At 40.3% G+C, this 23,108-nt stretch overlaps 1 protein-coding gene across 3 annotated transcripts in view; it reads left to right on the forward strand.

Moving 5' to 3' along the window:
- Window positions 1–23,108, forward strand: part of MAPKAP1 (MAPK associated protein 1) — a 231,265-nt gene that overhangs the window by 112,299 nt on the left and 95,858 nt on the right. For 2 of the 3 annotated variants that reach the window (XM_060154359.1, XM_060154360.1), the window contains exon 7: window positions 9,370–9,546. In XM_060154359.1, the coding sequence (XP_060010342.1) occupies window positions 9,370–9,546 (177 nt within the window). Of the gene's footprint in view, window positions 1–9,369; window positions 9,547–23,007; window positions 23,083–23,108 lie in introns of all 3 variants that reach the window. The other variant, XM_060154358.1, reaches the window with a different exon arrangement.

A 23,108-nucleotide genomic window follows, 5' to 3' on the forward strand; every position in this document is an offset into this window, starting at 1 on the left:
ATAGATTGTGCTTTTGGTGTTATAGCTAAAAAGTCGTCACCAAACCTAAGGTTACCTACTTTTTCTCCTGTGTTATTTTCTAGAAGTGTCATAGTTTTGTGCTTTACATTTAGGTTTCTGATCCATTTAGAGTTAATTTTTGTGAAATGTGTAAGGTCTGTGTCTAGATTTCTTTCTTCTTTTTTTCTTTTTTTTTTCTTCTTAATATCCAGTTGAAAAAACCATCCTTTCTCCATTGAGTTGTCTTTGCTCCTTTGTCAAAGATCAGTTGACTATATTTGTGTGCATCTATTTCTGACCTGTAAGATTTTTTAAAACATTCCTTAATTTATATTTCTCCACCAGATTCAAGAGTGAAACACTATCTTTTTAGGATCACCCATTTGTAAAAGAGAAAAAAATAAAATTCAGTGAGGTTTTACCCTGTCAAGAACTTGAGATGGGAGGTATGCACTTGTTCTTGACAGAAAACCACATTTATTTTACTTCATAGATAATTTAAGGGATTTTTAAGAATAATTTTGACTAGTCTTAATTTTTTTTAATAAATTTATTTTATTATTATTTTTTTGGCTGCATTGGGTCTTCGTTGCTGCACGCGGGCTTTCTCTAGTTGCAGTGAGCGGGGGCTACTCTTCATTGTGGTGTGTGGGCTTCTCATTGAGGTGGCTTCTCTTGTTGTGGAGCGCGGACTCTAGGTGCGCAGGCTTCAGTAGTTGTGGCACGAGGGCTTAGTAGTTGTGGCGCACGGCCTTTGTTGCTCTGCTGCGTGTGGGATCTTCCTGGACTAGGGCTCGAACCCTTGTCCTGTGCCTTGGCAGGCGGATTCTTAACCACTGTGCCACCAGGGAAGCCCTGACTAGTCCTAATTTTTATGCAGAGATTTCAGTCGTGTGTTGTGACTCCATTGTACACTAGAATAGCCATTCCTTGCCTTCTTCTTCTCAGGTGTCCCTTAGACATTCAACGTATTTCACTGGTCTCTTATTTACTATTGCTCTTCATTAGGCTACTGACAGGTGAAGTACTGATACTAAAAACCTGAAGAATTTTGCTGTGTTATACAAAGCTGGTGTAGTATACTTTGGAGATTATCACAGTGCTCAGTGAGTGGAAGTTTATGGCTATAGAGCAGTGCTGTCCAAATGAAATGCAATGCAATCATTTCACACCTGTTAGAATGACTATCATCAAAAAGACAAGATATAACAAGTGTTGGCAAGGACGTGGAGAAAAGGGAACCCTTGTGCACTGTTGGTAGGAATGGAAATTGATACAGGCACTATGGAAAACAGTATGGAGGTTCCTCAATAAATTAAAAATAGAACTGCCATATGATCCAGCAATCCCACTTCTGGGTATGTATCCATAGGAAATGCAAACAGGATCACAAAGAGATACCTGCACTCCCACGTTCATTGCAGCATTATTCACGATAGCCAAGATATGGAAACAACCTAACTTCATATATGAATGAATGGATAAAGATGATAATGGTGTATATATACACACAATGGAATATTACTCAGCCATGAGAAAGAAGGAAATCCTGCTATTTTCAACAACATAGATGGACCTTGAGGACATGATGCTAAGTAAGATAAGTTAGACAGGGAAAGACAAATACTGTATGATATCACTTATATGTGGAATCTAAAAAAGCGGACACATAGAAACAGAGATTAGAATGGTGGTTACCAGGGCCTAGGGTGTGGGGGAAATGGGGAGATGTTGGTCAGAGGTTATAAACTTTCAGTTATAAGTTCTTGGGAACAGAGTACAGCACATTTGAAAAGTTGCTTAGGTTGCCAAATGTTCTCACCATGATGGAGGTATTGGCTAATACTACTTGGTAGTAATCATTTGGTAATACGTAAGTGTATCGTATCAACACCTTAAACCTGTACAACGCTATATGTGAATTATATTTTAATAAAGCCGGAAAAAATGTATAATACAAGCTACAAATGTAAGCCACATTTACAATTTTAAATTTTCTAGTAATCACATATTTAAACATTTCCAAAAAGCAAGTGAAATTAATTTTCATAATATATTTTATTTAACCCATTATATCCTAAATATTATCACTTCAACATGTAATTGATATAAAAATTATTATTGAGATTTTTTTTTTTTTTTTTTTTTTTTTTTGCTGTACGCGGGCCCCTCACTGTTGTGGTCTCTCCCGTTGCGGAGCACAGGCTCCGGACACGCAGGCTCAGCGGCCATGGCTCACGGGCCCAGCCGCTCCGTGGCATGTGGGATCCTCCCGGACCAGGGCACGAACCCGTGTCCCCTGCATCGGCAGGCGGACTCTCAACCACCGTGCCACCAGGGAAGCCCTATTGAGATTTTTAATGTTCTTTTTTTTTTTGGTCACGTATTAAAATCCAGTGTTTATTTGCTATTTACAGCACATCTCAATTCAGACTAGGACTCAGTAGCCACATGTTTGGAAAGTGCAGCTGTAGAGTATGCCAACACATGATACAGCCATGCAGTGGATTTCACTGTGGATTCACTTCATTCTCATAGAGCCCTTGGGAAACTTGGTGGACCGCCTAGATAGTTGAGGTTTATCTCATTCAGTATCGAGGTTTCTTTATTTTTGTAATATTTCATAGAAGCTCACCAACATGTGTTAACATTTTCCTCTGCCTTCTTAATCAGTATGTAACACAGTGGTTAAGAGTGTGGGATTCAAAGTCATAGTCTGGGTTTGCATTCTGGCACTAACCATTAGGGTGATCTTGGATGAATTACTTCAGCCCATGTATTCCATTTTTCTCATGTGTAAAATGAGGATAGAAACTTCCTATCAGGGTGGTTATGAAAATAAAATGAGAAAATACATGGCACGTGCTCAGTAAATGTTTGTTTCTGTTGCTGCTAAATACTGTAACTCCAGCAGCTACTACTGCAATGAATACTTGTATTAGTTCAGCAATAGTAGCATAATTTAGCCCTTTCTTGATGAGTCAATTAATGGTACCATGCTATGATACAGTGATGCCCTTGTGGGCTTATGAAAGTATCTAGGAACTTTTGACTTTACATTATACGTTTTCTGACAACTTAGCAATTTGAATTCTTTATACTCCCCACACCGCCACCCCCACCCCACCCCCTTTTTTTTTTTTTTGCTGTCTGCATGCCTGCCACTGTCTACTCTCCTTCCATTTCTAGGTTGCTGCTTCTAATTTATACTCCTTAGAGTCTTCATTGAGAACCATTTACCTAAATAGTACAGCCTAAGGCGCCCTTCCCATCTGACCCCCAGCTATGCTCCCGTACATTCTAACGCATCGCATTCTTTAACTGGCAGCTTCTTGACACGCACCATGTCTGCTTTTGCTGTTTCCTTAGAAATGCGTTTCTCACTCTTCTTTTGATATCCTGCTTAATCTCAAAGACTTAAGTCCCTCATCATTTCTTCATTCAGCAAATATTTATGGAGTTCCAGGCCCTGGGTATTGAGGATAAAATGGAGAACAAGAGAAATGCAATTGCTGCTCTCAAAAAATTTACAGTTTGGTGGGGAAGAAGAAATTATCAAGTGTAATAGCACTTTGTAACTGGCTCATTTCACTTATCATTTGTATTCATTCATGCATTCAGTAAATATTTATTGAGTGTTTGCTACGTACCAGGCATTTTGCTGGGTGTACAGTGGTGAGGGGAACAAGACATAGTTTCTCTTTCATGAATTCTACAACCTAGTGAGGGAAATGGGCAAATAATTAAGCCAAATAATGTTTGCTTAGAAGCTGAGTTAAGTGCTCTGCAGGGAAGGAATGCCATTTGTGAGAGCCTCACCTGGGAACCAGGGAGGAATTCCCTCAGAAAGTGATGCCAGGGGCATTTGGCAAGGGAAGGCTCCTGGCAGATGGAACTGTGTGGCAGTGATGCTGTGGCAGGAGGAAGCATGCTGTGGTCAGGGAACTTGAAGACATAGCAATAGAAACTGTCCAAAAAGGAGCTCAGACAGAACAATATAAAGGTCTTGCTTCTACCTAAAAATTAGTGGACATTTTCTCCCTAAAACTTTACCAGGAAATTTAGATTTAACTATTCCTGTCTGAGGTTGCTGTGGCTTGACAAATGTTATGATGTTATTTATCAGTTCTACTTTCCATTTATGGGGGGGGGGTGTTTTAGAGAAAAGGAAATCTTGGGAGTCTTAAAAATCTTTTCTCTGACTTCAAAGAGATGAACTTCTGAGCTGCAACAATCAGGATCTTTCTCTTGCTAATGCCTGACACACTCTTAATATTGCTTGTCACCAAAATAAGCAGCAGAGATCATGTAATGAGCATTCTGGACATTTCAGAATCATGCATTCTTTTATTTTTCATTTAAAAAACAATAAGCATTAATCTGTCTTGTGTTCATACTTTAGTGTGTTTTGTATTTTCTGAAGATAAGAATGAACATGTCAGATCACATTTGGTAGAAATCTGGGATGCTTCCTGGAATGCTCCTGAATTTTCATATATGAATTAAATACCATCTATTTATGGGCTATAGGCTTCTGTCTCTTCATAAAAGCCATACTGGCCTTTGAACATAAAATGAACATTGGTCAACAATTCAATGCAATAAATTTTTCTAATGAAGAAATTTAGCTTTATTTGATGAAATATGAATAAGGGAAATTCAGTTAATTGTACTCATTAAAGCTTTGGAGATCTGTATATCTCCCCCAAAAGGATCTCTCTTTGGCAGCAGGCTCCATTTTGCATCCACTCATTACTTAAACTTCCAGTCCTCTTACAAGCTCCATGGTACCTAAAAGGGCCTGCTCCTTCCATGCCAACCCAACTCTAAAATTAAGCCTCTTCTTGTGGATCCAGTTGTCCTGTACTTGTTTGTTACCGTTTTGATCATTCTTCTCTCTCTGGTAGTGACTCACAAACAGGACTTTTAGGTTTCTCTGTCTCATTGCTATCCACCATGCTTCTGTTAGATAGTTAATTCTGCTTCTGTGTAATCAGAAGTTTAAAAGTGGTAGAAGAAATTTTGGCAAAATGAGAAACCTTCTTCATGGCAGGCACTGTGCAGTTAATTATGTCATTTAATCCTTGTAAGACCCTTATGCAGTAGTTATGGTTATTTCTTCCATAATTCCAGAACCTAGTAGAGAAAATGAGCACACTTCCCAATCAGACAGGCCATGCTCAGAGTCTCTAGGACAAGTGATTTTCTCTGTGTAGTGGGGTGAGAGATTTCCCAGACTTCTTTGTACTGTTCCATATTTCTAAATTGTCTACAATAAGAATGTATTAATATTACACTTATCAAAAATTTAATTATTTTATAAAGAAAGGAAAATGAAAGTTATACATATATATTATGAGACATCTGGAAAGTATAGAAACTTAGAAAGAAAAAAGTGCTCATTGCTTTAATGTAAATATAATCTTTATGAACTTTTTGGTCCCTTTTCTTCTAGTCTTTTTATATGTATGTAATTGAACATTTTTATATAGTTGTAATAATTTCTTATTGTTTTCTCCATAAAAAACTGAGATGCCAGTACTCATATATTGGTGAACTGTAAGAATGCCTCTTTCATTTTCACTTTTTCCTGGGCCTTCTTCCCTTGTCTTGAATTGCTATCTCTGATACATGTGCACTGCCTTGAAAGCCCCATTTGGCTAACAGGTATCAATGTGACAAGCCAGAAAAAGAAAAAGAAAAGCTTATTACTTCTCCTCTTCTCGTTAACACACACATCATTAATACCCTCTATGTTTTTTTCATGGGTAGAGTGATTCAGTCTACACATTCATATATTCATTCATTCAACAAATATTTGTTCTAAATGCCAGCCATTTTACTCTTCAGTGAGGATGCAGAGATAGTAGAAGAATCCCTGCTCTTTAGGAGAACATAGATGCATAAATAAGAAAAAGAGCAGTGTGGTAAGTTATATGCAGAAATATCAGCCAAGTTCTGTAAGAACACAGAGGAGAATCACTTGGATTCTCCTAGAGATCCAAATGATTCTCCTAAAGAAATCAAGGAAAGCCTTTCATGGGTAAGCAAATGGAGCTCAGACAGATTTGGTTGCATAGCTGGTTCGTGGTTGTGTTGGCATTAAAACCAGATCTCACTGCAAAACCCGTCTTCCTTCCAACAAACTGTCATGAAGAGGCACCCTGTTTTTGTTGTTTTGGAAGCTCTAGGTGTCTATATTTGGCAAATTCCTGAGTCAGGGACCACAGCTGCCCCTTTTTTCTCTCCCCATTTCAAAATGCCACCAATTTCTGATTTGATCAAAGAGTAATGGAAGAGAAGTAAGGAAACCTGAGTTCTCTGAAAACCAGCTTTGCCACCATTTAACTAGGTGATCATGGGCACCTTATTCCTCTTTTCTAGGTATCTATTCCCCATTTGTAAAAGTGAGGAGATTGAAATAAATCTCTCTAAGCTTCTGATTTTTTATAAATAATATGTCGTGGTTTCCTTCTCCTTTTTAGCATATGTAGCATTTCCATACGATTGTAGGTTCCCAAGGGCCTTGGGAAATCTTGATACACTATGGCTTAGACAGAGGAGTAGATGGTAGTCAGGAGTGAGGGCTCTTGACTGCCTGGGTTTGAATCTCAGCTCTATAATTTACATGCTGTTTAATCTTGCATGTAAGATGAACTTCATTGAGCCTTAGTTTTGTAATTTGTAAAATAGAAATAATAATAAAGGACTCACAGAGCTGATGGGAAGATGCAGTGAGCTTATGTGTCTAAACCACTGTGCCCAGTGTCTGGCACGTGGTACTCAATAAATGTAGCTAATGATACTAATGGCTGTTTTACTAGTACTAATTTGAAGTCCTGAAGCAGTTTTAGAAGTCAGAATATCACAGTAGCTTCTTTTATTAATGATTCCCCTGTAAAGGAACAAAGGAACCAATATCCATGTATAGAATATGGAATTTTAGTCATTTTTTTCCCCCTTAGATGTTCAATTAAGGGTTGATAGGGGGTGGAGCACTGTTTACTGCTAAACTTTACTGAGGACCCAGAAACATAGAGTGGATTATTCACTCTTTTCCTTGCTGTGTTCCCAGTGCTCAGGACAGGCTATAGCACAGTGTAGGCACTTTACAAATGTTTTTTGAATGAATAAATGATATCACACTTTATATTTAAGAACTGGGGGGAATAATAGCACTTGGCACATTGAGTCTTTTGGCTTTCAGAGCTTAGGCTGTGACATTTGCTGAGTTTGTTCGGAGGAGATTTGGGGGCGTCCTGTGACAATCAAAGCAGGATTCTTCTGATGCCACTGTTTGGCTTTCTGCTTTGATCAATAGACTTATTATTTGCCCTTGAAACCTCTGTGGTGCTAGGGATTCACAGACATTCCTCAGGATGATTTACACGGCAGTAAATAATCTGTGCTGTCCATTGCTTGCTTCATCAGTGTCTGCCCTGCTCATAAAATCCCGGAGGCTCAGTGGCCCCAAGGCTGGAGCACGGTGGACATGTTCACTCCAGTTACAGATGTTTGCACATAGAACATGTTGCTCACTTTCATTGTTGCTTTGTTGCTCTAATATGCATCCACAATTTGTCTTTAAGGGTTGACCTAACTATACATGTTATTTTCCATCTGACTTTATTATAGTTACTACCATTTATTTTTTTACCTCTGTTATATGCTAGGCACTACATATATTATCTCATCAAAACTTCAAAACCCCCTCTAGGTGACTGTACCCTTTCTGTAGAATTGGAATCTGAAGGGAACGAAGCGTATTCTCTGAAATCACATAGTCCATGAGCAATGGGGCTTAGGTTGAACTCAAGTCCCTTTGGACACAAAGCCCTTAGCTACTATGCCATGATATTTTCCTCATCTAAAGGGCTTTCTTCTCCTTCTACAAGTGTTTTGTGTTGAAGTTGGTAACCTTTTGCAAAGATTGGTAAGTTTCCCATACCATTCAGAGATGAATTTTAAGTTTCTTAACAGCATTGCAAATACATGAAATTTATAGTGACAAACATAGACAGATTACTTTCTTGTTATCCATCCATTTAGTAAATTTACAGGTCCCATTAATTTAAATCTGTCCTTATTACCTATTTTATATAATAAATATCTCTTAGTCATGACAGACTGAGTATAGATCACCTGAAGTAGGCTCTCTCTCAATAAGCAGAGTTGCAGCTAAAGATTTGTGAATTAATTGGGAAAATTGCAAATCAGGTAGTCAGTGAAATAATTCATTGTCACATCCAATCAATAAACTTTGTAAATCAACTCATTTAATTCAAAAAATGATCTATATAGATCAAGCAACCAATTAAACAATTAGCATACACTTTGCAATTAATTAATTTAAGCATCAATCATATAATTAAAACTCCAGATTTAAGCCACAGAATTTAGAATCCTACCTCCTTGTGAACTATTAGGTTCATGCTTCTGAATGCTAGCAGATTTGCAGTTTCACAATTCAACTTTGGTGCAGGGTATTTTAAAGTGTTTAAGTTGATTCCAGTTTTAATTTTTCTTTATGTTAGTATAGTTTCCCACCCTTTTTCAGCAAATTGACTTTTTATTTCCCCCAAAGGAGAAGGAGTGTTAATTCTAAATTGGGCAAAGCTGGAATCTGGGAGTACTGACTGGACGTTCTGGGGAAGTGAGACAAGTCCAGAAGTAGTTGAGAAGGCTAGGTATCTGCGTCAGGATGAATTGCATCATTTGCTTTTACTCTGTTAAGTGTCCTTGGTGTTTGGAATCAGATCCTGCCAAGTGAACCTGATATTCTTCAGAGAAAGGAGAACTGTAAAGATTGTCTTGGTTACCTTGAGTTCTTCTGATCTAGAGCATAGATATTTTCTTAATCCTGAACATAAATCAAAGACCTCTGATTCCCTCCAAATAACTTTTTCCTCCTTTATAGTTTTGTCTCTCTTTTATGATATTTATTTTATTATTATTATATTATTTACATTTATAAATATTATAGCTAATGTAGTGCTTACTTTTTCCCCCTGCTATACTCTAAGCTTTTCCCCCTGCTATACTCTAAGCTTCCTTTGAGGACTGATACTCAATCTCATCTTTGATCAAAGGGGTTACGTTCTGGGTCTTATCTATTAACAGGTGCTCAGTAAATATTTGTTGAAAGAATAGAGCAGTATAAATGTTCTCCTTTCACATTGTTTTTCTCCCCCTTTGCGGTGCCATGTGTTTTCTCTTTATCAAATGAAGTAGGGTTTGGGAGATCTAACTGTATTACCAGGCTTTGGGGTAAAAAACAGTAGTGTCCCAGTTTGCTGTACACCATAGCTTCTGGTCTCTGCCTCCCTCCTTCACCTTGGTGTTCACTTACCTTTTTGGTTTTTCTTACAGTGATAATGTCAGTGCCTACTGCCTGCATATTGCCGAGGATGATGGGGAGGTTGACACAGATTTCCCCCCACTGGATTCCAACGAGCCCATTCATAAGTTTGGCTTCAGTACTTTGGCCTTGGTTGAAAAGTATTCATCTCCTGGTCTGACATCCAAAGAGTCGCTCTTTGTTCGAATGTAAGTATTGACTCTGTTACTTATCTCAGTATCTCACCTCTACCTTCTAGTACTTTGGATTTGATTTTGGCTTTGTTCATCAAATGAATGATATTTGGTATCTGGAGAGTCAACATGTAATGATTACTTTCAGAGAGATGTTGAGGACAACATTTGCATTGTATTCTGTGCCTCTGCACCTGGATTAAATGCAGACTGCTTTGCAGTAGCAAATTGTATTAGGTATATCTTGAATGTCATGTCTAGGAACCAGACCTCTGGAAATACTGGGGTACTTTGGGGCCTATGAAGGACAAATTTGGGGTTTCCCTCTTTCTCATTAAGGAATCCAAACTGAAAATGTGCATTGCAGCCACTTCTCTTTTGTGACTTAAAATACTTCTTTTTCTCTCCAACTTTGTTCAAATCAAATTTGATTTCTCTTAGTTGCCTTCCATTAGACTGAGCAGAGGTTCTTAATCTTTCCTGTGCCTTTGGTAGTCAGGTAAAGCCTACAGAAGCCCTTCTCAGAAAAGTGTTTGTAAATGCAGAGAGTAAAATTCACAGGAGTACGAAAGAATTCCATTATATTTAAATAGTTATCAAATTATTAAACAAATTTGTGATATAGTAATATGTACTGGCTTTATTAATACATTAAATGACAAGATCCAGAGGCAGGTCTAACAGTAACTCCTGACGTCTCTTGTTTCAAAGTAGTGGTAAGTGTAAATGATATTTGAGAAATCTGCAACAATTGTAATGTGCTATGATGGTATCTGTGGTTTCTGTTCATGACAGAGTCACCAGTACTGCTCATATGACTGTGGTTTGTTGACTGCATTCATAATTCAAGGAGATGCTAAATATCAGTTAGAAGTTAGTTAAAATAAAATGTAGTTTTTGTCCATTCACATCTGTAGAGCACCTGAGTCTTACACATATGTCCTGGTTGTTAGGGGAAAACCTGCAGCGTTTTCTCAGCTTAAGGTCTTCTAACAGAGGCCGTGACAGTCCCACTCCTGGCCATCTCCTGGGAGCAATAGCGATCCCTTTGGCACCCCCTGCTGTTAGTAACCAGCAAATTCACTATCCAGAAGAGCGATTGCTTTAGAGGACTTTCCCCCATCTTTTAAAAACATATTGCCTTTGTTTCAGGTTTTTACTAAAAATAGGATTATGTTACCTATGATATATGAGTATTTTGGGTGTTTCTACCCTTGACCAAAGAAAGAAATCTGTGTGCCTGGGAGTGAGCCGGGGGTGGCTCCTCAATCTTTATTATTGCCATTTCATCCCTACCCTGAAATCATGTTTGGTGTATATAACATCACATATTTTCCTTCTTTTTACATTTCAGAGGCACTAAAACAACAACTTTAAAGAATATTAAAGTAATTTAAAAGTTTTCCAATGATTCCTCCATCCCAGTATAATTATTTTCATTTCTGTATAATCATTTCCACATGTATATATATTACAGTTTCAGTTCTAGCGTACATATTGTGTTATTTTTACTTAACATTATATTACAAGTATTTTGATATCTGTTCTTAATTCCTACAATCTGCATTTATTATGTAATGTCTCAGACTTTAGGTAAAAACCTGCAGCTGCTTTTCTAACAAACTGTTGATCAGCAAAAATAAAGGGGCTACAGAAACCCTCATGTTTATGCTGTTCCTTTCTGGACTTCACGCAAAGACAGTTCTGTGTAAATGTACAGTTGACTCTGATTTGGAAATCTGAAAATCAGTTCATCCTTGTTATAAAAAATTTTTTACCATTGTAATTATATTGATGTTCATATTATATAAAATAACTCATTTAATAAAGTAGTACTTGAATTTTTCAAAAAAATCTAGACAGAGACAGCCCCTGTTTTCATGGAGCTTACTGTCTAGTGGGGGGAGAGTTGTCAAACAGATCATTCAACTGTGATGAGCAATACAACAGAAAAATGTATGGGGTGATATGGATGCCTGTCAGAGGATGTTGAGATTCTTTCCTTGTTTTGGTTTTAACAAGTGATTCTATAATGATAGTCCTTATCTATATCCCTTTTATTTCTGTTGAATAACTTCCTTAGGATAATTCCCTGTGAATAGGATTATTGATCAGGGTAGAAACATCTTCAGATTCTCGCTTTGTATTGACATATATAGCCTTCTGAAGAGGTATCTATTACAGTGCTACAAATAAAATTCATAAAACCATCTTTTCAGTCTTACCATTACAAGGTGTCATTAGAAGTTTTTTCTTTTTACTTTAAAAGATGTATATAGGGACTTCCCTGGTGGCGCAGTGGTTGAGAGTCCGCCTGCCGATGCAGGGGACACGGGTTCGTGCCCCGGTCCGGGAGGATCCCACATGCCGCGGAGCGGCTGGGCCGGTGAGCCATGGCCGCTGGGCCTGCGCATCCGGAGTCTGTGCTCTGCAATGGGAGGGGCCACAGCAGTGGGAGGCCCGCGTACTGCAAAAAAAAAAAAAAAAAAGATGTATATAATGAAATGTCAGTAGTTTCTGCTTGAAATTCTATTGTTTATTAATAAATCACTAGAAGAATTGTTCTCATTAGCACATAATTTTTACTACATAAATATTAACATATGATCATAGCAGTCTTTTGATCTGAAAGTCCTTTTTCAAACAAGAGCTTTAAAATCAGTGATTTTCAGTAGAATGAGGTTAGGGGTGGTTTGCGCATACCTTCCTAGGAGAAGCATCTAAGGCTACACAGTGTCTCACTGTGAACCCTACCTTCCAGAGAATGGGAAGAGAGAATGGGAAAACAACTGCTTTAAACCTGATACTTTTTTTTTTCCTGAATTACTCCCATCCCTGCACTCTCACTCCCAAACACACACACCACAGTCAATCCGGTTTTTATTCTGAAGTCCAGGAGTTTATTCAACATGTCTGGAGTGTTTCTGAAAACACAAGGTCAAGCAAAATCTTTATATGTGAGCATTTAGAACAAATGTCAATACATTTTCTCTTTCTTCTTTTTCTCAGTTGTCTGATGAAATAGTACAAATTACTGACCATTTGCCCTGTGTATGTTTTTTTGGTTCAACAACCTCCCATTCACCTTTCTGGTCTAAATTCCAAGTTAGAAAAATGTCTCCTGCAAATGCAGGACAGAGCAGACCTTTAGGAGTCTCCAGGGACGTATCCAAAGTTTCAGAGAGTGAAGTGCCAGCAAAAGAAGTGAAACCATTGCTCCTTCTCTTCATTCCCTCCCTTTCCTCTTTGCATCTCTCTCCCAGTGCAGAATGGGCAGGAAGTGGCTGCATAGACACTGCACTGAACCAGGAAGAAGGAGCTAGCTTTGACAATGGAAAGTGAATTAGTATTTACTAAGGGCCAACTATGTATATGTTATTTCATTTAATCTGAAAATAGCCCAGTTTTTATTATGACCATTTTAGAGACATGAAAACTGAGGCTGGGAAGTACTGCTCTCAGGCCTGGACTTGACCCCATGCCTAACTTCAAAGTCCACTTTTTTTCCAACACCCTGCTGATGGTTGGGATGTGGGTAGGGGAATCAAGTATTGGTCTAGTCATTCAAGTGAATCCCACTGTCTTAAGGCCAAAGTTCAAGAGCATGGTGACCCCTGGAGCCAGACTTCTTGGGTACCGATTCTGACCTTGCCCTTACTAGTGTGTGTGAAATCTCAGATGAATTACTTGACTTTTCTACGGCTCAGTTAAATGAGGGTAGTAATAATACGTCTCTCATAGAGCTGTTGTGAGGATTGGATGCGTTAATATGTGCAAAGCACTTAGAACAGTGCCTAGCCTAAATAAGCATTATCTAAATAAGTGTTTGCTGCAATTGTTGTTATTATTAATAAAAATCCTCTGAGGGCAAGAACTGGATCATTAGTGCCCCACAGCACCCAGCATAGCTCCATTACTATGGTGGTAATGGAGTAAATAGAGGGATTGAGTAAAGGCTGAATTGGAATAACTTTTGCTGAACACGGACAGGGGTGGACATTGGAGATCTGCAGACATCCTCTGTGGCAGACATCCTTTAAGACAGGGGTCCCCAACCCCCGGGCTGCGGACTGGTACCTGTCCGCGGCCTGTTAGGAACCAGGCTGCACAGCAGGAGGTGAGCAGCAGGTGAGTGAGTGAGCGAAGCTTCATCTGCCGCTGCCCATCGCTCACATTACCGCCTGAACCATCTTTGCATTACTGCCTAACCCATCCCTGCGCCTAGCACAGGGCTTCCTAGAGAAGGAATGAACGAATGAATCTTCAGGTGTCTGCGGGCTGCTCGGGGAGAAGGAGGCCCTTGGGCAAGCTTTCTGTCCCACCTTGCTTTCTGAGCCCACTTAACCTCTTCTACAGCCCTGTTTCTGCCTTTTGAATACCATGAAGCCCCAGGTTGCCTTCTGTTTTTCAGAGGCCCTCATACCGTTCAACCAGGAGTCTCCAATATACCATCTTTCCCTACTCCAAATGAGGCAGCACAGCCTTTGAACTTAGGCTAGCCTGGGTTCAAGTTTCAGCTTCACTAGTGACTTGCTCCATGACTGTGGTCTCAGTTTCTTCATCTGTAAAGTGAGGATGGTAATTACTACCTCATGGATTTGTTGTGAGGAATGTTCTTAAATGTAAGGAATGTACAGACCTCTTTTAAAGGAAAATTAATTCTCCTGGAACTTCAATGTTTGCCCAAATTTGTTTTATTATAATGTTACTTAAACACATACAAATGTAAAATTCTAGCTATAAATTCCATGTCTTTATGCAATCCAAAAAAATTACAAATTAAATGCAAATAAAACTATAACATTAATAAAATAAAAATTAACAACTTTAATGCAACAGATGATATTTTGCTGAAATTAAATCACTGATGTGGGGTTTAATGGATGTTAATTGTTTTACTTGTCAACTTGAATCTTCTGATTTTCATATGAAACATCAGACTATCATATTATTTGTCCTTTTAAACAATGTATTTTTAGGTACTAGTCCATTATTTTAATGGACCAATTGATTTATAGTGCACTCCCCCCCAAATTTTAAATGTTTTTTAATTGGAAAAATAAAGAACATTTCTGCTAGGATGACCAGTTTATGCCAGTCCTACCCAGGATTTTCCCTTTTTTATTTTTTTAGTTTTTTGGCCACGCCGCGTAGCTTGCAGGGTCTTAGTTCCCCAGCCAGGTATTAAACCCGGGCCACGGTAGTGAAAGCCCGGAATCCTAACCACTAAGCCCGGAATCCCTTCCCCACCAGGGAACTGACTTTTAAAATAGAAAGTCCTAAGTCCAAGAGCACCCCACTCAGTCCCGGGTGAACCAGGATGATGGGTCACCTTACTTTCTGCTATTGTCAGTTGGTTCTGTTCATAGATGGGCTCTCTGCCTCATTTGTCCTGTGCACAGTGTGACTTGCCTACTGCAGGGGATGAATTCTTCAGAGATCAGCAAGTCTGTTCCGTAAAGAGTCTTGTGTACACTTTTCCTTATTCAACAAACTGTTTTGGCATATAGCTTGCACTGATGCCGTTTGGCCTTTCTAAGTCGATTACTGATGTTAAATAACCAGCTGCTAGGATACTCAACCCCCCAAATCTCACCAGCTTATCCCACATGTTGGCAAACTTTTTCTATAAAGGACAAGATCGTTAATATTTTAGGCTTGCAGGCCATACAGTCTCTGTGGGTCAACTCCGCCATCATAATGCGAAAGTAGCCATAGAAAATACGTAAATGAATGGACATGGGCTAGATTGGTTGACCCTGGCTTTAGTATATGTTTATTTCTTGTTCACATCTGTCTAATGAAGGTCAGGTGGCACTCCTGGGTATTTCTCCTCCAAGCAGTGACTCAGGGCTCCCCCAGCTGGATGGAGAATGAGGAACATGGAAGACTGGGAATGGTCTATATCCATATCTATCTATCTATTGCTTATATAAGTCACTATATACATCTATTTATATATCTGTATAAAATTTTGCTTTTCAGTGCAAATCATATGTACATGATTTTCATTGAACTAAAAGCAAAATTTTTAAATTCTGAAACTCAAGAGAGCCTGTGAATTCATCTTTTGACCCTAGGGGGTCCATGAACCTCAGGTAGGAAATGCTGCTATGAGAAAATTAGTTCAGACCCTAGTGTGTAGGAAGTGTTATGTAGTTGCTATTTGTTATTTTTATCAGAGATTTATCAGCCTGAATAATTTACACTAAGTTGTATATGGGGTTTAACTTTTCTTTGGGTTATTTTTTATTGCACAATTAATACATGTCCATTAGATTGGGTTGGCTCAAAAGTTCATTCGGGTTTTTCCGTAAGATCTTATGGAAGACAGAATAGAAAAATTAGAAAATCTGTTTTTTCATATAAAAGAAAATTTCAAATTTCTCTTTGTTCCATCATGCAGAGATAATGACTTATTACATTGTATAATGATTTACATTTAAAAACAGGAGCTGGTTAACTTAAATGAATCCCTAATTGGAAAAGTGTTTTGTGGAAAAGAGTGTGGAGCTGGATACCTTTTGATATTATTACTGAGTTGGGGCTAGGCTGGTTTTGCCCTCCCAGGCCCTTGGGCCCCAGGAAACCCCTGGAAATAGAGTTGTTGTTAGGGGACGGAGAATGGATTACTCTAACAAAGTGCAAATTAGGAGCCTGTTAGTGGACATGGCCTCCTTTAGCAGATCAGCAAGCGGATTTCTAAGGTATCCATTGTTCTTGATTGATTTTGGATAGAGCAAATGTGTGTATAAACAGGAGTCCCTAGCTTGCTGACTGATAGTAGCTACTCTGAGCCGAAGCGTTGAAGTTGTTTGGCTGTCAGGAGTGTGGGAGGGGAGAAGTAGGGGACAGAGGTATTAGGGTGGCCCCTAATACTAGTTAAGAGCTGGATCTCAGCTGGTTTTCAGCATCTGAAGAAGTGCTCCTTGCCAACAATGACCACGCCAAGGCCTTTAGACAGTAGGACAAGGGAAAATGAAAATGAGATCTTGCAGTGGACAGGAGAGGAACTTGCATTGTCCATCTCTTCCTATCCCCCAGCATGGGCTAATTCAATCAGAATTTGTGAAACTGAGTTGATTTTAAAAATGGCAGTGACAAAAGCAGCTGGGGTGGTGTCATTGCGTTACATGTGTTGACATTAATGTTTCACACTGGGATCCTACTCTGGGGTGGGGAAGAAGGGCTTTAAGGGAAGAAAAGTCAAAAACAATAAAACGGACAGAATCTTCCTAGATCGGAAGTCAGTTAATTAAATTGCCCTCCTATATATGTGTTTTACTTAAAATGTTTAGTTTGTCAGGTGGATGTGGGAAAGGAGTCATTTAACCAAGAGCTGCAGAGCAAATAGAATCCAGTTAGGATTTTGCTATTTGGGAGATGGACCACGGGGTTGACGTTGGAGGATCTTGTACCAGAAGCTGGGCTGCCTCAGTCAGTGTGGCCCAGAGAGCTCCCAGAGACTGCTGTGGCTTCTCTTGGCTCTGCATAAAGGGAAAGGTTAGCTGCTTTTTTAGGAGGCATGCCCTAGATTCATTGTTCTTTCCTGTATGAGGGCCTTTCAAAAAAGGGTCTCAGTGGTTTTAGTATACATTCTTGATGAGATCTCCACCATACACCCTAAGTGACCAGACCGTTATGAAAAGATATCATTAGTTTGAAAACTCACGTACTCTTAATGTGATATTGCCTTAATGGTCTTGAGAGGAGGTAGTGGGGGTGAGGGGAAGAAATGAGCGTTTTTGCACACTCAGTTTGGTGCCCCTAGTAGCCATTATCTCATTTATTCCTTATAAGCAACGTATCTTTATAATATATAAGCTGAGGATCAGAGACAGGTAGTTATTTACCCAAGGTCATGCAGTTTGGTAAGGGGCAGAGCTAAAATAGGGCAAGTAATAAAATAAGATGCCTGTGCTCTTTGTAACCAGGCCTGACAACATGGCTATAAATTATCCTAGTTATTTATTGGTTGCTTGAGTCATAGAGGACCGACTGTGTGTTGTTTCTTTTCATTCTGTTGTATTAGCAAACATTTTCATTGTCTAGATTGTCCTCGTGTATGGAAGTGTAACATATGCAGCCTGTTTAATTTTGTATTTGTAAATGTGACTTGATTTCCTTTTTGGCAACAGCTACTGTCTAGAGAAAAGAAAAGATTTTTCTTTGTGTCTATTTAAAGTGACAGAAATATTGGAGTAAGTAATAAAGATGGAAAGCATTAATTACATACTTCTAAGAATTTAAAGGTCAGACAAGCTAAATATGTATGTTTTGCTCACTGGAATGTCTGTCTGTTGAGATTGTGGCAGGATAACTTTGTTCCTACAATAAAAGCACATATTTTGGATAGCCATCAACTTACTTTGGTATCCAAAAATTATACCAGATTGTTGCTTTGGTTGCTATATATCTTAAAAGTTTGGGACTCACATTTCTGATGTTAATGTGATTTGTTTCATGATCCACCCCCTTTGGCCATGTTTAGTTACTATGTCTCATTTTGCTTTCCTCTGTTCTCCCCTCAGCTTGTGTTGGAGTCTGTCAGCTGCTGCTATGTACCTGTCAGGCTAGTGACTTGTAATGTTTATTAATACAGCGTCAGTCTTGCTGTTGAAAAAACCGTGATGCTTCTCAGAAGGGTGCGATAGAACGAAGCTTTTGATTTCCAGATCCTGTCTGCACTGTGTGGTGAATATATTCTCAGATGTTATGCAGTTCACTGACCTGACAGTTGTGGAACCCCGCCTGGGACCCCATTTCAGCAGGACATATTTGAACAGAAACAGTTTGCAAAACTTTACACACTTAAACTCCTGCCAAGGCAAACTGTTAGCCACTTGAGTTTGTTATAAATACCCAGTGGCGGTGGTTGGAGGTAGCCCACGGTGTGTTTTATATTCTGAACTGAATGTGAGTGTCTTTGCGGTTATATAGAGTAGTAAATAATTGAGTTTGATTAGGGAGAGGGACCTCATTATCCCCCACCTGTGCCCAGCTGGAAGGGGAGGGTCGAAATGAAGCCATTAGCTGTCTCTCTTACTGGCGTCTCAAAGAGCTCAAATACATCTGTGTCTTATTTTCTTTTCTGGCACAATCAGTCGAGCAAGCTAAGCAGGCATGACCGGATTTGGCAAGTCCCAAGGACTCTGGCAAAGATAGACAAGGAGAAGGCGGAGGGCAGTCATTTTGGCTTCTCACTGCCCATTAGTCTAGTGAGTTATGTTTTTGGAAAATGTCTCTTTTGAAAAAGAGTACTTTGTCCAATGTCAAATATCACATACTCACACAATACGCTTTGATCTTTAAAAAAAAAATTTTGTCAGCGCAAGGGGAAACAAAATGTGGCATTCCCACTAGTGTAAACTCTCTTTATGGATAAAGAAATACCCGAAGGACTTCCTTTAAAGCAGGCATGCTGCAGTTATTATAAGGCTTTCTCTTGCTCATATATTTTCATTTTCTACCTTGAAATGCTCAAAAATGAACATGCATGGAATTGGGACCAGAACAGGCTGGGAACCAAAGGAGTACGTCTTCATCACGATTATGAACTGGTCAGGACTGGAGGAGGGAGTGCTACTCTTGGCAGCCTTTTCCCACTTTCACAAACTGATACTGTGGCTCAGGAAACCAGGACGTTTTCCAAGGGCTTTTAAAAAGCAGTCTTGTAGGTCATATGGTTAGTCTAAGAGCTGGGACATTTATAATCAAACTGAATTTGTTACAGTGGGAGTTGACCTTTTCCATAGATTGGGCAGTGGTTCCAATCTGGAAGATACGCTCTCTGGAAGTCTCTTCTTCCCCTTAGTCCCCCCAAACTCCCTTGGCCATAGGGAGGTTTAAAACACAGGCTTTGGTGTCTGGCTGACCTGGGTTCAAGTTCTGGTTCCTCCACTTCTTAGCTGCGTAATTCCAGGTATGTGTCTCAACCTTGCCAAACCTCAATTTCCTCCATTATAAAATGGGACTGATGATAACACCTACCTTTTCTGGGAGGATTAAATGAACAAAGTAAGTGCTCAGTAAATGTTGACTGAAGTCATTTTCTCATCATTATATATCACTTCTTTGTATGAAGAAAAGCTGATAGTTATTATCTATTGCTTATTAAACATTTATTTTATGACAGGTATTATGTTAATTATTTTAGAAGTATTTAGCCCTGACAGCAATCTTATAGTCTAAGAGTTAGCCTCATTTTGTAGATGAGAAAACTAGAAGTTAGAGAGATTATATCATTTACCCAAGGAAGGCAGAGCTGGGACTCCAAAGCAGGCTCTATTCGAGAACTTTCTGTGCTCTGCTGCCTTCTGGTGTTGCCACCATTTTTTCAGTATGATACAGAGCTAAATGACAGCTATGTTTTGAGACCTCCCCACTAAGAAGCTTGTCTGATCCCCCTCACCCCTACCGGCTGGGTTCAGTGCCCCTATGTTTTGGCAGCACTCTGAGCTTGCCTTCATCTTTGTGCTTATCATGCAGAGCTGTAATTCTTTGTTTGCTTCTTTGTCTTTCTCTCCCACTGGACTGTGCTACTTGGATTAAGGACCGTATTGTTGATTTCTGAATCCAAAATAGGATCTTTAATAGATGAGTGACCTCAGGTAAATTCCCTAATATTTCCAGCCTCAGTTTTTGCAAAATGGATATAACTTATTAGTGCCTATTTTAGGGTAGAATGAGTTAATGCAGATTTAAAAGGCTTAACACAGCACTTGGCACATACTAAGTGCTCAGTAGGTAGTAGATGCTACTATTATTGTTGTAATTGTTGAATAATAACATCTTGTACTCTGCAGAAGCAGACAATTAATCTCACTGGATTTCTCTGCATTATCACCATGATTTTTTTTTTTTTTTGCGGTACGCGGGCCTCTCACTGTTGTGGCCCGTCCCGTTGCGGAGCACAGGCTCCGGACGCGCAGGCTCAGCGGCCATGGCTCATGGGCCCAGCTGCTCTGCGGCATGTGGGATCCTCCCAGACCGGGGCACGAACCCGTGTCCCCTGCATCGGCAGGCGGAGTCTCAACCACTGTGCCACCAGGGAAGCCCACCATGATTTTTGACTTCCACCATCCCCACCCAAAGCTGAGTTAAGCCGAGGTGGAACGTACCTACTTCTCTGGTTTACTCTTTCAAAAAGGAAAACCTTAAAACCGGAGCCCAGGGTGCCCTGCTTTGAGCTTCAGGGGGGTTTTGATGCCTGGGCCAGGGGCTGCTTACTGATAGTGTCCCAGTGCTGCCACCATGCCCAGCCAATTGCACATTTTCATGGCCCTTTGTTATCAATTATGAGCAATGAAGGTTGAGATCCATTCCCCCAAATAAGCAGTATCTCCTGGGGGTTTGGGGGAAATGGGCTGAATGGGGCCTCTTCTCTTGGGATGATGACTTGGGACAGGGGAACACAAGAGAAGGAACATCGTAAACCCCTTTTACTGTTTGCCAGCCTTAGTTCCAGGTGCTTGGCATTCATTGTCTATTTTATCCTCCTGGCAATTCTGTAGGGACATGGCCTCCTCATTTCGTGGCCACAGCTGAGGTTCCCACATGTTAAGACAACATTTTGGTTAGTCATGGAGCCAGGATTTGAACCAAAAGGTATTTAACTCCCAACCCATGTGTCTTCCTCTCCAATATGTTGCCTTCCAACTTGGGTTCTGATTCCAGCTCTGCCCCTATAAATAGAATCTAAGCTTCTCAGATAAAGACCTGTGCCCCTACTTCTCTCTTTGTCCACCGCCGCCTCTAGTTCAGTGCTTAGTGCAGAAATGCTCATTGTGTTAGGTTAATGCTGGTATAAAAACTTCCCTCTGGTAACTGAGTGGCTTTGCACTGGGACAGAGCTGAATTCCTCAAGTGAGTAATCTCTTTTTAAAATACCCATACGTTTTTCAGTGTTTACGAGACTTGACAGGACCTAACTTGGAACTGACTGAAGCACTCCTGCCAGCATTCAGTCAGCTCCCTGAGGTGGCGCTTCATCCTGGACCCAGCACGGACAACCCAAGGAGCTGCGGAAGGGCAGCTGCTTCTTCCAGTGCCCCTAGAATGCCCTGCACTGGCAGAAAAGAAGCTGTCTGTCCACGAGGGGAGCTGGGGGAAGAGCAGTTTCCTAGCTGAGAGTGGGTCTGCAGCCCACCTGTCTGTCCATCCATCTGCCTGTCTGTCCAAGGGCTGGTCATCCCCGGCGCAGGTCACAACCCAGAGACTGAAATGCAGTGCCATGAAGAAGGGAAGCAGGGCTAGCGCTCTCCCCGCCTGCTGCCCCAGGTCCCCCAAGATTGTCGTCTCCTCAGTCTCAGACCCAGTGCCCAACATTAAATAAAAGTGCCTTTACAGGATGTATTTCCGTAGACATTGTAGAAAGCCCATAAAAAATCCTGGATATGAAGAAATGAGGCATAAAACCCAGACTCTTTGGAAGTCAAGCTGAAAATTGTGGTAGCAGGTCTCCATATCCATTTATTAAGTGGGAGCACAGCTTAACAGTTGCACCTACATGGATTCTGAGAACCACTTAGATCCTGTACTCTTGTGTTTTAGAAACATTAAGTGCTGTAGACTTGGGACAAGATCCAAGGTTGGCGTTCGTCTGGAGGGAGGGGAGTGAGTGGAGTGCGAGGCTGACCTGAGGAAACTTTCATTAAGTCTGGCTGAGGGCGCAGGACGTGAGTCACAACCTCTTTCTCCTTTAAATGTGCACGTTTTCACCGAAACGGAGCCCCAGAGTGAGATCCCGCACACCCGCGAAGGCACATTCCGAGTGCCGAGTATGCCCCTTCCCTTCACTGTTGTTTTCATTTTCCTCTCATGAACCTTGCTACCCTGGCTTCAGCACAGAGGCTGTAAAGGAAGATGGAGAGCCGAGTTACCTCAGAATGATCACTATCGTTAACATTCACGGGTGGTTCACTTATCATTCCTGACTGCACAGACATGGCAGCCGCTCGGAAGCGTCCGCAGGTGTAGCATGGTGATACATATTACATTGTGCCACAATGGATTTATGTATTCTGTAACAAAAGAAAAGTGTAATGAAAAAATACAGAAGGTAATCCTTTATTCCTCCACCACACAGTTTATCAGTAATGCCTGTGGATGATAAGTGCCAGGGATTTCCTCCACATGCTTTAACCTTGTCACCCAGGTATGTTTGGGTAAAATGACAGAAAAATACAGACTAGGGATTTTCCTCTGTTCAAAAATCTTTTCAAAGGACACTTTTAATTATGGAAGTTAGTCCAAACACAAGGCTTCCTTTTGAGCTTTTAGTCTGCCTTCGCTGAAAAGATAAATGTATTGGTTGGAAATAACGCTATCAGCCAGCAGCAGATTAGGAGAGAATGTAAGCAATTTACAAGCAGACTCAAATCTAAAATAGTTCAGGTGGAACCCGGACAGATGGAAGTTTGGGAGATCTAGCCCAATACTAGCTTGCGAGTACCCAAGAACTGGTGTTCCTTTTAGGTCCTACTCATCCATCGCCCAGCATATTGTCACAGATGGAGCGCATACTGACTTCCGAGGAGAAAGCAGGGGAAGGCAAGTCTGTACGCGAATGATTGGCA

The sequence above is a fragment of the Lagenorhynchus albirostris genome, chromosome 7 (genome assembly GCF_949774975.1).
Source record: "Lagenorhynchus albirostris chromosome 7, mLagAlb1.1, whole genome shotgun sequence".
In the NCBI taxonomy this organism is placed as follows: domain Eukaryota; kingdom Metazoa; phylum Chordata; class Mammalia; order Artiodactyla; family Delphinidae; genus Lagenorhynchus; species Lagenorhynchus albirostris.